We start from the raw sequence: 20923 nt of genomic DNA, 5'->3' as shown, positions 1-20923 counted from the left end.
TATCCAGTTTCTGTTAAGGGAGAGTGTTTTACTACCGATAAATTGAGTTTCTTGCAGGGAAACTATATGTAGGTTCTGGGATTTGGGGTACTGAAGAACCATGGAGCTTTTAAACTTCAAATTAAGCCCACAGACATTCCATGAGAGAATTTTATTACTACTCATACAGCAGTAGTCAATATTCTATGAAGACAGGCTATGTTCAACTAGAGCGGATGCGAGGGGGGTAGGAACCCAGATACAGAGAACCACATCCCACCAGACAGCAATGTAACATCAGTACAGATTGTGCAAGGCAAATGGAAGGCCCATAGAAAGACCAAGGACCAAAAGTAGAAAAAACAGCAGCAGACTGTTCCAAGGGTTCATCCGCTTGTAGAGGGACTGAGGAGATGTAGTGTCAAGTCATATTACCCAATAACAATACCTTAACCACCTCAGTAAGCAGACAGGAAATCCCAGGCTCTCCGATACGCGCAGCCTGCTTGTGGGAACAGTTTTAACAGGAGAACAACTTTAAAGCAATGAGCATGTGCAACAACTCCCAGCACCATCTTGGAACAGGGTGAGTAGAAGTGCCCACAACTGTGGGCACAGGGCCAGGCAACTCAACTACATTCCAGGCAATGGAATCCAACCAATCAATTGCATCTGTAGGGGATTCAAAGAACTTATCAGACCTATTGTGTATGACCTTCAGGTGACTAGGATACAGCGTGTTATATACCAGGGCTTTCTCCCATAGACGACTGCAAACATCTGTGAAAAGGTGCCTTTTATTTTTTAGATCAGGAGAGATATGGGTGTTTGCGGGCCTCCGACAGAATCAGATCCCTATCCCTGCAATACAGTAAGCAGACCAGAAAGGTGTGTGGCATCAATCCACAAGGTCCCAGGCCAGTAGGCACCCTATGTGAACGTTTCGACTATATATAAAGGAGACAGCTGTTACAAGCCTAATAGTTGATTGAAGAAGGCCTCAGAAAATACCGCAGAGTTGGAGCCTTCTGCACCCTCCGGAAGCCCGACCACATGGACATTATTGCTCCAGGGGCAATTTTCATCATCCTCCGAATGGGCCAATAGGACTTTGACCTTTTTTGCTGGAGATCAGCTCGTGTTTGGACAGTGCAGGCCGTGGTATCTTCCACTGCCGAAATGCGATGCTCAGCATCTCTAAGGAGGCCTCTAAATTTGTCCATATCCTGTCTGATCAGCCAACATTCTAATGCCACCATTTCCATCTTCCCCTCCAGGGAGGACTACTTTCTGCAACAGCTGTTAGGATTTCAGCAGGCGACTGGTCCCTTCTAGGCTATGGGGTTGCAGAGGATGAAGCGTTGTCCGGGCCTGGAGCCAAAGCCACCACCCAGGTCTGTCTGCACTGCCACGGAAGCTGGAGGGGAGGACGTGACAGGCAAGATGGACGCTGCACGAGTTATCCATGGTGTGGACCAGGAGCTGTAGAAGGCTGCTTTCTTGTTGGACTTAAACTTACCGGTCATGGGGAGAACCGGTGCAGCTCCCCAAGTGAAAGGGAGATGTTTTCTGAGCAGGATGGCTAGGAAGAATCCAGGATTTAGGTGGATTGCCTAGACAGATGACAGGAGCTACAGCAGGGCATGTCTCATTGCTCTAACATCTCGGCCACGCCCCCATGTTTGGCATTCTTAATCCAACATTTACAAAGCAGGTCCTGTGTATCTCGTCTCCTTTCACAGTCACGCCCTATGATGAACATAGCACAGGTCCAATGGTGGGACTGACCGTGACTGTGAGCAGGAGCCAAGAGGAGCTGAGCGCCGTCGATATACACATAGCCAAATGTACTCGGCTAGGCTCAGCTCTGGTCACAGTAACGCCCAGTCCCTGTGTTATGTCCATCATGCGGGACTGGGTGTGACTGTGAGCAGAGCTGAGAGGAGCCAAGCCTAGATGAGTACTGAGGACTCCGCTATGTGTTTACATTGGTGGCGCTTGCTCCGCTTACAATCAGTGGGGGATCGGCGTATAACACGCACCCATGATTTTCCCCTGATTTTAAGAGGAAAAAAGTGCAGGTTATACGCCGATAAATACAGTAAATTCCTTAAATTTCTCCTGCACAGCTGATTTTGTTTGCTTTAATAATTGAATTTTAACTTGCATATTATCTTTACATGTTGACCATTAGCACCTGTTTTGCAAAGTCCTAAACTTTAGTGTAAGTGTGCCTTGGAGAATTGATGCAGTTAAGAGCAAAGGGTGGACACACCAAATATTGATATGGTAATTTGATATTTCATTTGATGTACATTTTTTCTTATGTTTATGAGCTTTGTTGGCTATAATAAAAATGATTTATTGCATTCTTTTTGAAAATATATCTACATTTTTTGCACAAAACTTTTGCACAGTACTATGCACATATGTATATATCTTAAATAAAATATGCACCAAGCAGGCTCCAACTGCACCACAAATATTTCTATAGTCAAACAGTGGGATACAATACCAAATATTTTCTCTGCTTTTAAAATATATTCACCAACAAATGTTGCAGGATAACATCATATAGCACAATCCATGAGCAAACCGTTTTGGGTGTTACAGCCCTTTCTCAGGTTAAAATGTATGAACTTTGAGCTTGAGAAGGGGTGTGGATGCCGAATACAGTTTCTGAATGATGTATAATATTACCTTGCTACATTCAAGGATAAATATATTTTATTTCAGAGCAGATATTCAGTATTGCACCCCATTGTCTGATTATTCAAATTTGTGTGAGAGTATATATCAACTGATCTAAATAAAGATACATAGGCAATTATGGATATCTTTGTTATTATTGTTCTGTAACAGCTTGTCCTGTTACATTTTTTCTAAAACATATTGACAGGTTTTTGTATCTGTCTCTAGAAGCAATGCCTTTATCAAGGGAGCGTAATTAATCTTGGAACTACCATCTAAGATTTACAATGATTCCACTTACATGTGTGTTTAATCCCATTTATTGTAATACCTACCTTTACCATTAGGGACAATAATAAGTATTCTCTTTGTCCCTATAGTTCCAATCCAGCTAACTTTCGGGAGATGCCATCTAATGGTGGTGTGTTTCTCAACTGTATTTTGTAGGATACAATTCAGACCCCCCTTAGATCTTATATATATCGGCCAAGATTTGGTGGTGTTTTACTGTTTTTGGATTAATCGTTTAAATCCACCAATTTTTTCTAATTGTGTATGGCTCCAAGTTTAATCAATCTCTGAGTAAATATCCAAGTACCTTAGGGTTGCTACTTCTATGTGTGTTCAGTTACATTTGTTGTAACGCCTATCTTTACCACTGGGGACATGGATGAACCTATTCCTCTTTGTCCCACTAGCTTAACTACTTTCAGACCGGACCAATTTGCTGGTCAAAGACCAGACCACTTTTTGCGATTCGGCACTGCGTCGCTTTAACTGACAATTGCGCGGTCGTGCGACGTGGCTCCCAAACAAAATTGACGTCCTTTTTTTCCCACAAATAGAGCTTTCTTTTGATGGTATTTGATCACCCCTGCGGTTTTTATTTTTTGCGCTATAAACAAAAATAGAGCGACAATTTTGAAAAAAACGCATTATTTTTTACTTTTTGTTATAATAAATATCCCCCAAAAATATATAAAAAAACATTTTTTTCCCTCAATTTAGGCTGATACGTATTCTTCTACATATTTTTGGTAAAAAAAATCGCAATAAGCGATTATTGATTGGTTTGCGCAAAAGTTATAGCGTTTACAAAATAGGGATAGTTTTATAGCATTTTTATTAATAATTTTTTTTTTTTTTTTTTTACTAGTAATGGCGGTGATCAGTGATTTTTATTGTGACTGCGACATTGTCGGGGACCCATCGGACATTTTTGACACATTTTTGGGACCATTGTCATTTATACAGTAATCACTTCTATATAAATGCAGTGATTCCTGTGTAAATGACACTGGCAGTGAAAGGGTTAACCAGTGGGTGGCAGTGTAGGGGTTAAGTGTTCCTAGGGGTGTGTTACTAACTGTGGGGGGGTTGGGCTTTAATTTAGTGTACACTGATCTCTGCTCCAATCACATGGAGCAGAGATCAGCGTCACTAGTTGCTAGGCAGAATGGAAAAATGTTGTTTACACAGCATTTCCTCCATTCGGCCGCTCCGTGAGACGATCGCAGGGATGCCCGCAGCGATTGAGTCCGCGGGTCCCGCGACCGGACTCACGGGGGTCCCGACCAGCGCGGGAGTGCGCCGCCGGCGGCGCGCTCCCGATGGCAGGGCGGCATCGAATATTGGACGTACCTGTACGCCAATATGCCTGCCCGTGCCATTCTGTCGACGTACATCGTCGTGCGCTGGTCGGGAAGTGGTTAATTTTGGCCAATTTCTGGGAGATGCTGAATCATAATTCTAGTCATATACCCTACAATATTATTTAGACTTTCCTAAAGCGAAAGATCATATTGATATTGGGTTATTTTTGATTGCTTTGATTGTGGCAGTCTAATTCTACCAAAATTCTTCCTTATTATCGGTGGCCTGGGGATTATGATGCAATCACCGTTCGATTGGACTGGACTTATTCGTAAGTTTCGTTTTTTAGTCCTCCATATTGTTTCTGTCCTTCTGAGATACATTATCGTTGCTAATTACAACTTTAAATATACTTTTATGATATTATGAGTAGTCATGTTTGCTCATTTGTGGTCTCCTATATTTAAGATTGTTTCCGCTGCTCGAGGCTCAAACCGAGGCAAGGTTCTTCCCGTTTACTATATAGCGTGATGAGTCAGTGCATCACCCGTGTTCCAGGACAACATCAGTGTGTGATGAAGCGCATAACGGGAGGAACAATGTGCTGACGTCATCCCGCTGTTCAGCTGAGAGGATGGGTGTTCACAAGCTGGCCGTGTTTTTTTTTAAAAACCGTGACATTTAATTCTACTTTTGTAAGTGCAACTTTTAAGACTTAATAAATCCTTGTATGTAACGATTTACACTATAGTGAGCTCCTTTTTATTCTTGGTAATACCGGGTTGCTAACCATGACCACTGAGTGATCGTGTTCCCCGGTCTTTTTTGCTGTACTTCTACCAATCAAGTTGGTCCAAGCTGGTGGTACATACACCCTGGATAAAGGCCCTGGCTGGGTATTAGCCGCATGCTTGTAACAGCTTGCCTTCCGGTAAGCACACACTTTATGTGGTGGTGGTGCACGGACTCATGGTAGTGGTATGAAGATCACACAACATTTTATTAATGTTTTTGCAAACCTATGGACTATGTTTTATTCATTTAGTTATTGTTTTTTGCAACTGGTGTGTTGGAATCAAAATTAGATATACACATTCATTACTCAGTGTGATATGCTTGTTTATCATAACATCATACTTGCAGTTTCACTTAAATTATTGTTTTTACCTATGTGTATATCTCACCTTAGTTAACTGCTGCTTTTCTGTGGTAGTTTTTCTTAGTACAATAATTTCCTTATTATTTTTTGTATTTGCCTAATGGTAACATCTTAATCCAGAAGTACACAATAAACATTATATATATATATATATATATATATATATATATATATATATATATATATATATATATATATATATATACACACACAGTATATCCAAAGCCTAGAGTATAGGTAAACAACTAAAATATAAAATCCCTTAAAAGTTCCACCTCTGCATAAGGTTGTGCCAAACACACGAATGAATATGAAGTACAAAAAAAGATAATCATGAGTTGGGAAAATAATGTATTTGGTTGTATTTTTGACCAATCATGATTGTTACACTGTTGCATAGTTTTGCTTAATTCTGAAAACACCATCCTTCCCAACTACCCTTTAATCATCACCCCTTTTTAACTAATCACTAGGTAAATTTAAAAACAGAATTGAACAGCCTTAACTTAAATCAAAATCTGCAGTCACGTGACACACTGGGTCCAGAGTCCTCTTTTGTTTGGACTTCAGGAGGGCAGGGTCCATTTCGGGTGCATGCACACCTGCCTGGTTGACAAGGACACAACCAATAGGCAGTCCAGTGAAGGGGACCCTTATAAGACTGCAGAAGTCACTGCTGACATAAGATATCATGACAAGGAGTGGTAATAGAACTGGCTGGTGGTACATTTGGCTGGCAGTGGTAGATCGCTGGTTCTCAATCCCACAAGAGGCATTCTAGAGGGTCACATGACATGGGGTAAAAAAAAAGGGTTCTGAAGTTTTCCATTTGGTGGAACAGGTGCTATTTGACTAATGGTAGACTTTATTCAAAAGAATCATAGCTTCATGTATACATATCTTTAGAATGTAGGATTAAATGCTGTTGGTGTATTTTCCAGTTGGGGGTTGTTAGAAGGGGTTGGTGCTGTTTACGTTATTTATCAGAGGACACGTTATTGTTTCCCACGTTTTACCAGGGGACACGTTTTTGCTTTTTACAAAAGGTGTGGTTACACTTTAAGGTACTGACTTTAATAAAATCATGTTTTCTGAATAGCATTAATAACTGTTGATTGTAAAAACAACTAGTGATAGATTGCAGAAGCAACCAGATGTAACATTTTGATAGTAATGCTTAGCCAAATAACAGTGACAATATTGGCAGTCTACAACTTGATTAAATACAAAAAAAAAAAATTTACCAACCTGTGGATTGGAGCATTTTATTTCTAGAGGCTCAAGATCAACATGAAGACAGACCACAAAAGAGTGTCCAGCCTCCGGCCCGGCAGAGGGCAATGCATGGGATGTCACAGCCAAAGTGGAGGTACAGCCCATGGACTCCACTAGGTTAAGTATGACTTGATGCTGGAGAAGAGTATAGACACTGAATTGCTGGAGGTTGATGGTCCAAGGAAATGCAACACCTGATAAGAAAAAAGGGGGGAAGCTATTATTTAATACATACACACATAAAATAAACAATAAAGGTCTAATAAAATTTGATAAATTGATAAAAAAAAAAGACACTTTTTTTTACCATGAAATATAAATAAAAAATATGTAATGTATGTGTTCTCAAAGAAGACAATTTTGCCAGCATCCTTGTACATAATATTTTGATCTTATTTAGCCTAGGAGAAAAAATAGCTTTAGCTCTATAATTTCTATACCATCTGTTTTGTGATTTAAAACTCTTACTAAAAATGCTTTTTTATTTGTCCAGCTACTGTATTTTTTTTTTACATTTAAACAAATAAATTCTAACATTCTAACAAGGCACGCTAAAATCAAATTTTCTGCTTGCGTTAGACTGGATCACTGCTTTTCCCAGAAACCAGCAATGGACACGAGTTAAAACTGTGGAGATAATAGCCCAGGATACTATATATCCGAAGAGATGTGCAGCGATGCATGTTTTTTTTTATAGGCAAATGCTTTACTTTTTGCAATTTCCACATTATAGTTTTTTTTTTTTTTAACCACTTGACCACTGGGCACTTAAACCCCATTAATAACCAGATCAATTTTCAGCTTTCGGTGCTCTCACATTTTGAATGACAATTACTCATGTAACGCTGTACCCATATGAAATTGTTGTCCTTTTTTTCACACAAATAGAGCTTTCTTTTGGTGGTATTTGATCACCGCTGTTTTTTTTTTAAAATTTTATGCTATGAAAGAAAAAAGACCAAAAATGATGTAAAAAAAAAAAAAAGAACTTTTCTTAGTTTGTTATACAATTTAGCAGATTAGTAATTTTTCTTCACACATTTTGGCCAAAATGTATACTACTACATATCTTTGGTAAAAAGAAGTACAAATTGGTGGATATTATTTGGTCTTTGTGAAAGTTATAGAGTCCACAAGGTATGGTGCCAATATTTGAAAATTGATCATGCCTGAAGTACTGACAGCCTATCTCATTTCTTGAGACCCTAACATGCCAGAAAAGTACAGATAGCCCCCATGACCCCTTTTTGGAAAGAAGACATTCCAAGGTATTTAGTAAGAGGCATGATGAGTTTTTTGAAGTTGTAATTTTTTCCCACAATTCTTTGCAAAATCAAGATTTTTTTTACTTTTTTTTTTTCACAAAATTGTCAGATTATCAGGTTATTTCTCACACACAGCATAGGCATTCCATAAATTACACCCCAAAACACATTCTGCTATTACTCCCGAGTATGGCGATACCACATGTGTGAGACTTTTACACAGTGTGGCCACATACAGAGGCCTAACATGCAGGGAGCGACATCAGGCGTTCTGGAGCACCCAGGCCAATTCTGACATTTCTCTCCTATATGTAAAAATCATAATTTATTTGCTAGAAAATTACATAGAACCCCAAAACATTATATATATATATATATATATATATATATATATATATATATATATATATATATATATTTATTTAGCAAAGGCCCTAGAGAATACAATGGTGGTCGTTGCAACTTTTCATCTCACACGGTATTTTCGCAGCAAATTTTCACATGCGTTTTTTTGAAAAAAAAAAAAAAAAAAAGTTTTGTGCTTTAGAAAAAAACAAAACAGTAAAGTTAGCCCAATGTTTTTGCATAATGTGAAAGATGAAGTTACGCTGAGTAGATACCTAACATGTCACCCTTCAAAATTGCACACGCTCGTGGAATGGCACCAAACGTCGCTACTTAAAAATCCCTATAAGCGACGCTCAATTTTTTTTTAATGCTTACATGTTTTGAGTTACCGAGGAGGTCTAGGGCCAAAATGATTTCTCTCGCTCTAATGTTCGCAGCGATACCTCACATGTGTGGTTTGAACACAGTTTTCATATGCGGGCGGGACTTACGTATGCGTTCGCTTCTGCATGTGAGCCCACGGAGACAGGGGCACTTTAATTTATTTATTTGTTTTATTGTTCATTTTACTTTATTTATTTTAGTTTGACACTTTTTTCCCCAAAAATACATTTTTTGATCACTTTTATTCCTATTACAAGGAATGTAAACATCCCTTGTAATAGGAATATGGCATGACAGGTCCACTTTACAGTGAGATATGGGGTCAATAAAACCCCATATCTCAAAAAAGATAATGAGGGTCCCCTCATTTGACGGAGCGATGACGTGATAAATGGCCGCGATGAGCTAGGGACCTTTCTGCATGCAGTCAAAACACTTTCTTGCGACTCAACTGCAGATTATTGGCGACCTGACTAACCCGTTTCCAATGCAGAGAGGAAAAAAAATTGGGTGTCCTGTTTGCCTTGCCAGTGGAACCCCTGTCTACACTAGTCAGGAACTCTACCAAAATGACAGGATTTCACAGAAGTCAAACTGAAGAGAAAATTTCTCTATAAGTAAATGATGCGCTCATACCTGGGTGACCCCTCTAAATCCCTATAGGTCATCAAGATACATTTGGTATGTTTTCAGGGATTTACTATAAAATGGAGCCGATCAGTCCCGATGCTATCGGATCCGGTGTTTCACCCTATACCTTCATGTGTCCAACAAATTTACTGGTCACCTGCTTTAAATACCCAATGGTTGTGATCACTCCTTACCATTACAAGTACTTGTAATAAAACCCATCATCTCTGCTACAAAAGTTTAAACTATAGTGTAATAGCTGGTGCAAATTGCCCATTTTGGTGGGTGGGTAGAGTGAACCTTATTAAGATAGTGTGGGTCATGGGGGCATTATCTGGCTATGGAGGAGTGAGGATGTGTATCTCCTCAGCTCGATGTACACTGCCACAGTATCACTAGATTCCGGGGGAGATTGCACTGAACATGCCCCAGCGTCTGCAGACACACGCCCAGCAACAACGGGCAGGTGAAGCTCACCAGGTGCAGCTGGAGGTATTCTTTTCTGGGACCCACATAATAGGCCATGCGGCCTCCAAGATGGCACCGACAGCCCCTAAAGCTGCAAAGAACCACTCGCTGCGGGCCAGACACAGACCTCAGCAGCGTCTCCGGTCCCATCCCCAAAGTTGGTGAGTGACTCTGCATCCCCAGCCTCCACGGGCTCTGCGGCCTCGCAAGACAGGTGCTTCGATATGGCAGACCTGCTAGAGGATGAGGATCTTAAGCGCCATATCTGGCCCCTACATACTGTAGCAGACCTAGAGAGATTTGCAGATAAAGTGGAGAAAGCCTTTAAAGAGCACATAGCACAGCTCAAATCTGACACTAATCACTTGGTAGATAGACTGAAAACTCTAGAGCACACAGATTTGCTGAAGCTCTGCCTGCTATTTCCATGATCCAGACTAGATGCAATGCTCAAGACCAGAACATTGAGACTTTGCTATGCCAGCTAGATGTGTTTGAAAACTGCAGCCGGCGGGCAAACTGTGGCCTACCAGAACCTACAGCTTTTAAGGATATTATCGCCACACTGATGGACATATTTCATGAAATTCACAGGGCGCTCAGACCCCCTTCCCAGTAAGTGGATGACCCCAGATATATCATCTGTAAACTCCACAAGTATACTCTTAAAGATTGCATCATGTAGAAAATGCATGAGAAGCCATACTTTGATGGGGCACACCTTTTCTTTTATCAGGATATATAAAGGCCTACCCTCATAAAATGCAGAGCCCTTTGTTCCCTGCTGGCAGCTGTCCAAAAGGCAGGCCTGCCTTATCGTTGGGGCTTGCCCTTCTACTTCAAGGTTACCAAAAGAGGGCAAACAGGTTACGCTGCGCACTAAAGATGACCTTTCGCACTTCTTGTCCACCCTTGGGCTTGATTCAGTAGACTTTCCGGACTGGAAGGGTTCTTTGGACTACCCTATTATCTCATTACCCCAACCCTGGTTGCCCGCTAAAAGCATAAGTTGCAAGACAGACCGGCAATGTCCTCCCTCTGACTCACCCCAGGGCCCAACGCGCCCGCAAGGCTGAAGGAATTCTCTTTGGCATTCTCCTCCATTTTTGTTTATGGAAGGTTTTCTAGAGGTGACTCAGCTCCCTGAGGTCGTCCCCTGACTTGGGATCAAGACTGGACTCACGCACCCAGTGGGCTGTTTAGTTAATCCCTAGTAGAGCACGTGGCTCAACGAGTTACATGGACCATAGTCTGGCTAGCTTCCTTGTCGGAATGGCCTTGGGCTTGGACCCTTGTCTTCTGCAATTGAACTGCAAAATCCCTAACATTGGTGCCCACAGTTTTCTTATGGTGCTCCCCCTTACACTGAACGAACAGCTGGCAAAATGTGGTGGACTGGGGCTGAAGCCCACTGCCTTCCCTCTAATATTGGCTCATGTTCCCTCCGAAGACCTTACCCATATGGGTATATCTCCCTATTGGGATAGTTGGTTGAGGCCCAGGGGCCACTTCCTAGTGAAGAGGTGCTCTATGCCCAACCTACAATTCTTTCAAAATATAGTATTGCCACAAATGACATGTTGTATTACTTATTTTTATCTAACATTTGTCATCATCTTCTTTTTCTTTTCTTCTTTCTTGCCTTCCCTTTCCCTCCACTCCCTTTTTTTCCTCACAGGATCTGCCTCTCGCTGCACCTCCCGCACTAAGCCTGCTGTCACCTTAGGGGACCTGCCCAACTTCTGGATCCATTATGGTGACCATTAATGCCCCGTACACACGGTCAGATTTTCTGACAGAAAATGTTTGATGGAAACTTTTTGTCGGATATTCCGTGTAGGCTCCATCGGTTATTTTCCATTGGAATTTCCGTCACACAAAATTTGAGATCTGGATCTCAAATTTTCAGACAACACAATCTATTGTCGTAAATTCCGATCATGCGTACACAATTCCGATGCACAAAGTTCCATGCATGCTCAGAATCAAGCAGAAGAGCCACACTAGCTATTGAATTTTTCTCGGCTCGTCGTACATGTTGTACGTCACCGCGTTCTTAACATTCGGAATTTCCAACAAGATTTGTGTGACCGTGTGCATGCAAGACAAGTTTGAACCAACATATGTTGGAAAAAATCCATGGATTTTGTTGTCGGAATGTCCATGTGTATGGGCCATTAGGGTAATTGTCTATAATGTCTGGGGACTCTGCTCCCCTTGCAAGCCTAGTAAGCCAAGTTGAAATTGGTCAGGAGCACAGGTGATCTTTCTTCAAGCGACACATTATACCCCCAAGTCACTGCCCAAACTGCCACTCATCTGTATAGTCAGTGGTTCTTGTGCAACTCCCCAGTAGCAAAATCCAGGGGCACAACCATTACAATCCACAAGCCCTGCCCCTTTCAAGTCACTGGGACTGAGGTGGACCTTAGTGGGAAAGCTGTTCACAGTTTGCCATTGTTTATGGGCCGGAATTACAAACTTACCTTTATAGACAAAGTACTAGATAAATTGATGGAATTTAAGGAAGGAGCACTGATCCTGGGTGGGGACTGCAATGTCAGTCCAGACCCTACACTTAACACGTCCCATCGACATCCATCTCACTCTTTTTTCTTTCTTAAGCACTTCTGCAAGACCCTTTATACCCACCTATTGATAGACAGCTGGAGAGTACTTCACCCCAATGACAGGGATTTCAGTTACTACTCTAAGGTCCATGACGTTTATACCTGTATTGATCTCCTTTGCATAGATCACCAGACCCTGGAGCTATTGCAGTCCTCGTCCATAGGAAACATTCCTATCTCAGACCATGCCCCTGTAATGGCCATGCTAGCTCTGCCATTTGGCAACCATAGAGGCCATTCATGGTGCCTAACCAAAAATATCTGGACGACATGGCGGTGGTTGGCAGGGTAACAGATGTTTTGACCCATTATTTCAAGAAAAATAGAACTGACGGAGTCAGCGAGGGGATCGTCTGGGAGGGCCATAAGGCGGTTAGAGGGGAACTGATCTCTCTAAACTTCAGGCTGCACATCAGGCTGACTTCCAGAGAGTGCTTCAAGCCTTAGAACAGGCTGAAGTTAAGCATAAGCATGGAGGAGACCCAGAGGCACTGAAGAGGCTGACAGGGCTAAGGGGATTATTCTTACGCCTGCTCATTCGGCAGCCTTGCAAGCAGTTGCGATTCATCTAAAAAAATACTACGAACACTGCAACAAATGTTGCCGGCTGCTAGAAAGGGCCCTCCGCAAGAAACAAGCACAGATGTATACAGACAACCTGCATTCCTCTTCTGGAGAAGTCTCAGTCCAGTCCTCTAAAATTGCCTCGGGATTCTGAAATTATTATGCTACCCTCTATGACTTAGGCCCTAATCTATCTTCGAATACACAGGTGATGAAACTGACCGCTATTCAGAACTACTTGGCTGCAGCTGGCCTTCCACAGCTGACAAATGAACAGTTTTCTAATCTGGAGTCTCCCATTACCTCTACAGAGATTGAAGTCATTGCCTAATGGGAAAAGTCTTGGCCCCCTGATAAGTTTGCCAAAGCATATTACCGGTCGTTCTTCCCTCTGCTGTCAGACTCAATGTGTAGCTACTTTAACTCCATAGCTGATGGCTCTACCATTCCCCCAAAGGCACTATTGGGCCATATTGCGGTGATCCTGAAAGACAGAAAAGACCCAACCGTGCCCCACAGTTATAGACCTATATCCCTCTTAAATGTGGATATAAACATTTTGGTGAAAATTCTTGATACCCAGGTATGTTAGAGTTTGAGAGCACCATTTATAGGGATATGTGTTTTTAAGCTGTGATAGAGTATCTGGTGGGATGTGCAAGGGAAGAACTTGGTAGTATTAATTTTATAGCCTGATATGGCCCCAAAGGCATACAAATTGGTGTATAGGGAAGGGAGTGAAGTAATAGGTTTGAGTCAAAAGAATGTAATCAGCAAAGAGGGATAACTTGTACTCCCGCTGTCTCATCAGTATGAAATCTTATTGCTTCCACCAAAGGCTCCAGGCAGAGGATAAAAATGAGGGGGTATAAAGGGCATCCCTGCCTGGTGCCGTTTGACATGGGAAAATAGGGGGATAAAAATTAGGCCATCTGCACCTGTGCCAAGAAAAGGACCCTTAAATCCAACACACAAAAGCGTAGAGAACATATAAGGCCAGCTAAGGCGATCAAACACCTTTTGGGCGTCTAAACTTAAAATAAGAGCTGGACGAGGAAACTTATTCAGTAGGTCAATTAGATCTATAGTGTGCCTCGTGTTGTCCCCAGCGTGTCTAGATGGTATGAAACCCACCTGATACCTGTTGATCAGTTTGGGTATACATTTGGACAATCTAGATGAGAGAATCTTAGTAAATATCTTATAGTCCAAATTCAATAGGGCTATGGGCCTATAGTTTTCTGGTACAGAGGGATCCTTTCCTGGCTTTGGAATCGCTGATATGTAAGAGTGAGTGAACTGGGTATAAGGAGTGTCACCTTGTAACAATGTGCCAAAAAGATTCAACATATATGGCATTAAACTGGGCAAGAAAGTTTTGTAATAAAGATTTGTTAGACCATCTGGGCCTGGGGATTTGTGGGGGGGGAGATCTTTGACTATCCTAGTTAACTCCTCCGGGGAAATAGGAGCATTAAGTTTCTCAAGATCGGAAGATGTCAACTTAGGTAAGGATAGATCCTTAATGAACTGATCAAAATTATCCTGTGTAAACTTAAAATGCTTTCCGGGTGTAAGACAGTTATAAAGCTCTCTATAGAATTCCCCACAATTTGTGGTCATAGTTTGGGGACAGTGGGTAGGTGTGCCATCTTTTTGAATTAATAGTTCAGGGAAAGAATGAAATGGCCGTGGGTGTAGCTTATTAACCAACATTCTATGTGGCTTATTTGAAAATGTCTCCAGTTTTAGGAGAGATATTCCACCTAGTGTCCAAATCAAAAACAGCAGGAAACATACAACAAAAAAAATTAAGTATAACAAGTAATTTCTGTCACCAGGGTAAAGGCAAGCCTGCCTGTAAGATAGAGCCGATGGTAACAGACAACTTTTCAAGGAAGATGTCAGGAAGAGCATTGAGGAGTGGAGATCTCTTCTATTTTGGACCGGGTTCCACACCCTGTTAGGTGTAGTAGGGGCAGCACGGCCGACATTATAGCAGAAGGGAGCATAAAATCTTCTGGCAAAGGAGGCAGACCCAGACCCCTAATAAATGCCACCCCTTCATGCATGTCCCAAAGGCAATGCTGAGAACCATCTTGAGGAACTATAGGGTAAAAAGGAAAACCTCAGAAGTATGGGATGCGTAGGATTTGTAGATGGTAAGTAATTGGACGGAGATTTCTGCATTTGGCCAAGGTGATCGGGAATAGATCATTGTAAATCTGGATCTTTGCCCCTTGTACTCAATGGATGACTAATTGCACGTGGAAAGGGTCAGGGCCTCTTTGCTGTCATATAAATGAAAGCGGACTATGATATCTCTCGGTCTAGCTCCAGAAGGAGGTTTAGGGCCCAGGGACCGATGGGCACGTCCAGTCTATGTCTGCAATTTTGGGACCTAGGGTGTTGAAGAGACCCAGCAAGTATGGTCACAGAGTATTATCTCCCACATCCTCCGGTATACCTCTAAACTGAAGGTTCTGACGTCTCTCCCTATTTTCCATTTCAGTGAGGAGGTTTCTTCCTCTAATTACTGGACATAATGGACAAGATCCTCCATCTTAGTCTCTACAGCATCAGTCCTTTCCCCTATTTGAGCAATATCCCCTCATAATTCCTGGGAAAGCTTACCCACCTCTGCAGCAATGTTCCTTGTTAGTTGGTGGAGGAGGGTCTGGAGTATCAGATCCAGCAGCTTAGGGGTTAATACGGCCTGTGTAGCTTGGGGGGACATTGCAGGGGTGGCCTGAGTGTCATGGAAGTGAGGTATGCCACTTTTCGTGTCATCCATCCCCAACAAGGAGTCACCTAGAAGCTTCTTTACCCAAGTGACTAGTTTGCTGTGCAGATTTGTCTGGAATACACGAAAACCACATATAGCTTTAAGGGTGTTGAGCTGTCAGTAGCATGCAGGGGGGCTAGGACTACCAGATATTCAGAAGTATTATAGAGTGATTGCTCTCCAGAGGACACTCATTTGGTGCTTCCATACCCTAAACTCTGGGTCTCCCTGGAGAAATATATGGTGGGCAGGAATCTTTCTTATGCCCCGTGGCTGTCTCGAGAAAACAGCGGTTAGTCGGCCTTCATTTCCCCACTGACTACTCATGCTCTGGCAGTCAGGGACCACATTATTCCAATACTGGCTCTGGTGCCCCCATGTCTCCATGTCTCCAGTGGGGGGGGTTCTTGTGGCCTGGTGAACAAGCAGCCTTTTTTGGTCCTTGGGTAGAGAATGGTACTGCCTAGCTGTGGTAGGCTTCAGGAGAATGGTAAGCTGCTGACTTTTGAAACCGAGGGCTTTTTGGAGGCATAGACAATTACACCACTTTTTTGAGATCCATAGACGCTCCATAAAGGGTGTCTCTACCCTTACGCCCTTCGAGCACCTCTTCATATCTGAAGAACCAGTACCGCATATGGTCTGCAAATTATACCAGTTAATCGGCTATGACACTTTCAAAACTAAGCCCATGTATATGCCTGGTAAAGAGACCTGGGGCTTGAATTTACCACAGTCCAGCTGACCCATCTTTACCAGCTTAACCATTCCAGTTCCATTGATGCCAATACCCAATAAACAAATTATAAGAGCCTGTCACGCTGGTACCATGTACCCACGGATTTAGTCAGAATTTACTCCTCTACCTCCGACCGATTCTGGCGAGGTTGTGGTCACAGAGGCACACTTTTGCATCTCTGGTGGGAGTGCTCGGTAATCAGACTCTTATGGGAGGACATTCTGTCACAGGTTAAATACATGCTTGGCCTGGATGTTCCTCTCTCTCCGATTCACTTCCTTTTGCACATTCCTCCAATGCCACTTAGCCACTATAAAAAGTGTGTTACCTCATTTGTTAAATGCGGCTAAACACCTCCACCCAATATACTAGAAGCAAGCAAAAATCCCTATCAGGGAGGATTGGTCTTAAAAGGTGACTGAAACAAAGGAAGCAGAGGACTGGATTCACCGTCGACCCACTTCGCTAGCATCGGGTCATCGTGGATAGACTGTTTATGATCCGAGACAAGTGTCCTCTAGCTTAGATTTGGAGTTACTAGAACTAACCTTCCCTTAGAGACGCTGCCCAAGACCTCTATAATAATAACTTAAGACCTACTTAGGGAGCAGTGGGTGTCTCTCTCCCTTCACCGAGTTTACTCTTCTGTGGAACTGTGGGCTCGGTGCGGGAGATGGTGCTAACTACGAGATACAAGATACGTTCCTGTCTCATTGTGCTTCTTTGTTCTCTATGCTTTTCTTTCTTTATGTCCCTTCTCTTGACCGCTGTTTTCAGAATATGTTTATAAGTAAAGAGTTAAGCCTTTGGTGTTGGTGTTAAGTAGTCAGTAGCTGTGGGGTGGACCGACTCATCTGGGAATGGTGCCGTTTTCTCCCCACAGTGTTCAGGTTCTGCCCTAAGGTGGCATGGTGGGGATGGTGAGCGGGGGGGGGGGGGGCTTCCCCCAGCGTGCCAGCTGGTTGGCTTGACCTTTCATCTAACTGGCGACTTGTTATTATTGGCTGTTCTATATGCTGGTTACTGAATTCCCCTACTGTCATTTTTTGTTTTATTGCATATATCAGTAGAAGGAATAGTGGACGCTCCATCACTTTTGGCAAGGAGGGTGGTCCTACACCCAACCTATTACCGGCTTGTTGACCCTCTTGGGTCTCTCTTTCAAATGTTTGCCTGTTATATGTTTTATACCTTTATATGCTTGACTCCAATAGCATATGTTTTTGTGCAACCTGCCCAAATCACTCAGCATTGTATACTGTGTTTTCAATAAAAAAAGATTATACAAAAAAAGAGATAGTGCGGGCCCCTACACTTCTCTACATATTTCACAAATCCCCAAGGTGGATTCCTAGAAAATGGTTTACGCAAATAGAAGCTCAGTGTATGGAAGAAACAGGCCAAGATTCTGTTAATAACCATTCAGTATGGCAACGACTCTGGGGGACTGGCAGTCCCAAGCCCCAGGCTGTATTTTATGGTTCCCCAACTACTACTTCAAAGACAGTAAAGACTCTGTAAACAAATTGCAATTGTGCTAACAGCATTGTCCCTTTTGGAAATGTGTGTTCCTACTATACTTCCTCTGTGTTCATGAGCGGCTTTTCTGCATGGCACATCCCTAAAGATAGCCTGGCTGCCAAGGGGTTTACCAGATGTAATCCAATATGGTGTAATCCTAACTACATTGAACTGGTTAAACTAGAAAGGTTTTATGACTGGCGAATGTAAGGCCTAACATTTCTGTCTCGGCTGTACTCTGGACAGATACTGAAATATTTTGCTCACACTTGTTGCTTGTAGGATATTTGATAGGGCACAGAACTGCCTGCCCAGTGCCCAACAACCTGCCTTATTGTGAACAAGATCATGACATTACAGTTTTGCTGATATATGAAAAACAGAGCCAGTAAGTTGTAGCAATCAATATTTTTTTTTACTCCGTTTTCAGAAAACTGGCCCAATGTATGTCTTGTGTTTTAGACGGGTAGGGGATAATAGTTAACGCGAAGAATGAAGAATGCGAGGGTTAATATATGTTTAACACAGCAGGTAATTATAACGGGTGTATTTAAAGGTTTAGAGTATGGGTGCTCAACCTGTGGCCCTCCAGCTCTTGTGGAACTACAAGCCCCATGATGCACTGCAAGGCTGACAGTTACAAGCTTGACTCCCAAAAGCAGAGGCATGATGGGACTTGAAGTTCTGCAACAGCTGGAGGGCCACAGGTTGAGCACCCATGGTTTACAGGGTCATGCAATGGAGCAGAAAGCATTTCAAGATCTATACACAGCTTTAGGCATTGAGATGATGTCTAGATATCAGGATTTCTATAATGAGGTAACACAAATTGAACTTGGCAAGGCAGATATCAAGCATTTGCATATCAAATGTTTTCTGCATGCATGTTTTTAATCCATAGGAGCTAGAATCACTAAAACTCAAGTTTTCACTTCAAACACTGGACATATCACATCACCCAATACTCCAGAAACCAGCCAAAATCTTTGCTGGGTGTCGAGTTTATAAAGCTATTTTGTTAGAGGGGGTGCTCCCATCACAATATATACCAGACTTTATTTTACATAAGCTCAAGCAAACAATTTCTAATATTTGAAAAACATTCAAAGACAGATTTAGGTTAGCAATCATTCTCTCTCCTTATACAGTAAAAAGGGATTCTGGCTCACTTAATGTTCTTTTCATACAGTATTTGGGTGCCAGAACTGTAGCCAGAATGTGATATAAGATAAATTAAAGATATGTGATCCATTGCCGTTATCTGTAGAACTGAAACTGTCCCTGGGTGGTACAATCCACAATTTGCGCCATTTCACCTGCCCTGTTTTACTGCAAATAACAATAATGTCATAAAAGACACTTCTATTGATTAATTACTGCCGTGACTTCATAGACTTATGTATATTGTTAAAAGCCGTCTAAAATCTAAAATACCTATTTAATTTTTTTTGTCTATTGAGAAATGTAAAAGTGAATTGAGATGCTTAAGATGTACACAAGACCAAGCAAACTTTACTCATATTTTTGGTCCTGTCCCAAAATACTACAATACTGGCTGCATTTTGAGGAGGAAATTACTATGCTCCAAGTGAAAACTGTAACAACCACATATCTATTAGGTCTGGTTGAAGGACTGGTTACTACAGTGGCTGCTAATCGTATCAAAATGTAATTTTCAAATGAAAATGCTAACCCTCATAATGTAACCTACTGGAAGACTGATGAATTCTACACTTGTATAAAATTTCATATAGCTCAAGAGACCTATAAATTAAAAAAAAAAAAAATAGATGGCTGACACACACACACCAATGCAGATCAAACCTACAGGTTCATAATGCACTATTCAACCTATAGGACGTCGGGTACCATGTTTATTTTATAAGGGTAAAACATAGTCCTGGCTCACGCTACCTGGCACCCCCTCTAAGCAGAACTCCTTTGTAAATAAAACCCTCAAAAGAACATTGGCCAGTGAGCTACCACCCAAATCGTAGTTAAAAAACCTAAAAATTGACAATGGAGGAACTTATCCTCGCTGCACATGACAAAATCACTAGCTTCTCAGGTGTCTGGGAGTCTTGGAAAACTTTTAAGAGCTCTCAATCCTATCAGGATTTATTATAACAGACTATATAACTGATTACCATTAAACAACTTCACTATAGTGGGACCTTTCTGGGGAGCCGACAGACCTAGAGACTGCAACAGGTGGACGGTAGACGGAGGGGGAAGCGAGCGGGACCCCACCCCTCTTCCCCATCCTGTTTCCCCCACCCTATACCCCCCCATTACCCTTTCCTATCTTCTCTTTTCTTCTACTAGCCACAATCTGAACCCTACAACTGACGGACAGGGTGCTTGGTTAAGATACTAATACCTGAGGCCGTGCCTCATGTCCATGAATACAGAAGTGGACAAGTGGGTGAAACCAACCCAACACACCAATGCCTCATCAGATGGCTCCGGAAAAGTTGCCAAAATAATAATAAACTAACTCATTTGACAGTTACGATACCATGATGGTGTAAATTTTTGCCTGGAACAATTTGTATTGAAACCTGTCACTCATTTTGTCATATTGTTATTTTGTTACATTTTGCTGTACTTTTTCTTGAAAACTAATAAAATCTTTATGGGAAAAAAAAAATACTGGAAAAAAAAAAAAAAACTAAAAATTGGACTGACAAACCTTTCTAGAGACACTTATCAAGTATCAATTATGTACACAGGATATGGATTTATGAACTGACAATGATGTGATGTGCAAAACACAAACCTAAAATGTGACATAAACGCTGTTTAAATATGGGTATTAAAAGACACAAATTATGAAAGAGTCAAAGTCTATCACTATATCTTACTTGGTTCATTGGTTTCTATGTAAGCAGT

The 20923-nt window shown here is 41.9% G+C and overlaps 1 protein-coding gene across 3 annotated transcripts in view; it reads right to left on the bottom strand.

Annotated features, from left to right (window-relative positions):
* VPS13B (vacuolar protein sorting 13 homolog B) overlaps positions 1-20923 on the bottom strand; it is a 1337220-nt gene that overhangs the window by 604150 nt on the left and 712147 nt on the right. For all 3 annotated transcript variants that reach the window (XM_077493096.1, XM_077493095.1, XM_077493097.1), the window contains one exon: positions 6671-6891. In XM_077493096.1, coding sequence (XP_077349222.1) covers positions 6671-6891 — 221 coding nt within the window. The remainder of the gene's footprint in view (positions 1-6670; positions 6892-20923) is intronic.

This window comes from Lithobates pipiens, unplaced genomic scaffold (assembly GCF_037356315.1).
Source record: "Lithobates pipiens isolate NorthernLeopardFrog02 unplaced genomic scaffold, aLitPip1_a1.2 Scaffold_19, whole genome shotgun sequence".
NCBI classification, from domain to species: domain Eukaryota; kingdom Metazoa; phylum Chordata; class Amphibia; order Anura; family Ranidae; genus Lithobates; species Lithobates pipiens.
The sequence above is the reverse complement of the archived record's forward strand: the minus strand, read 5'-3'. Positions and strand labels throughout refer to the sequence as shown.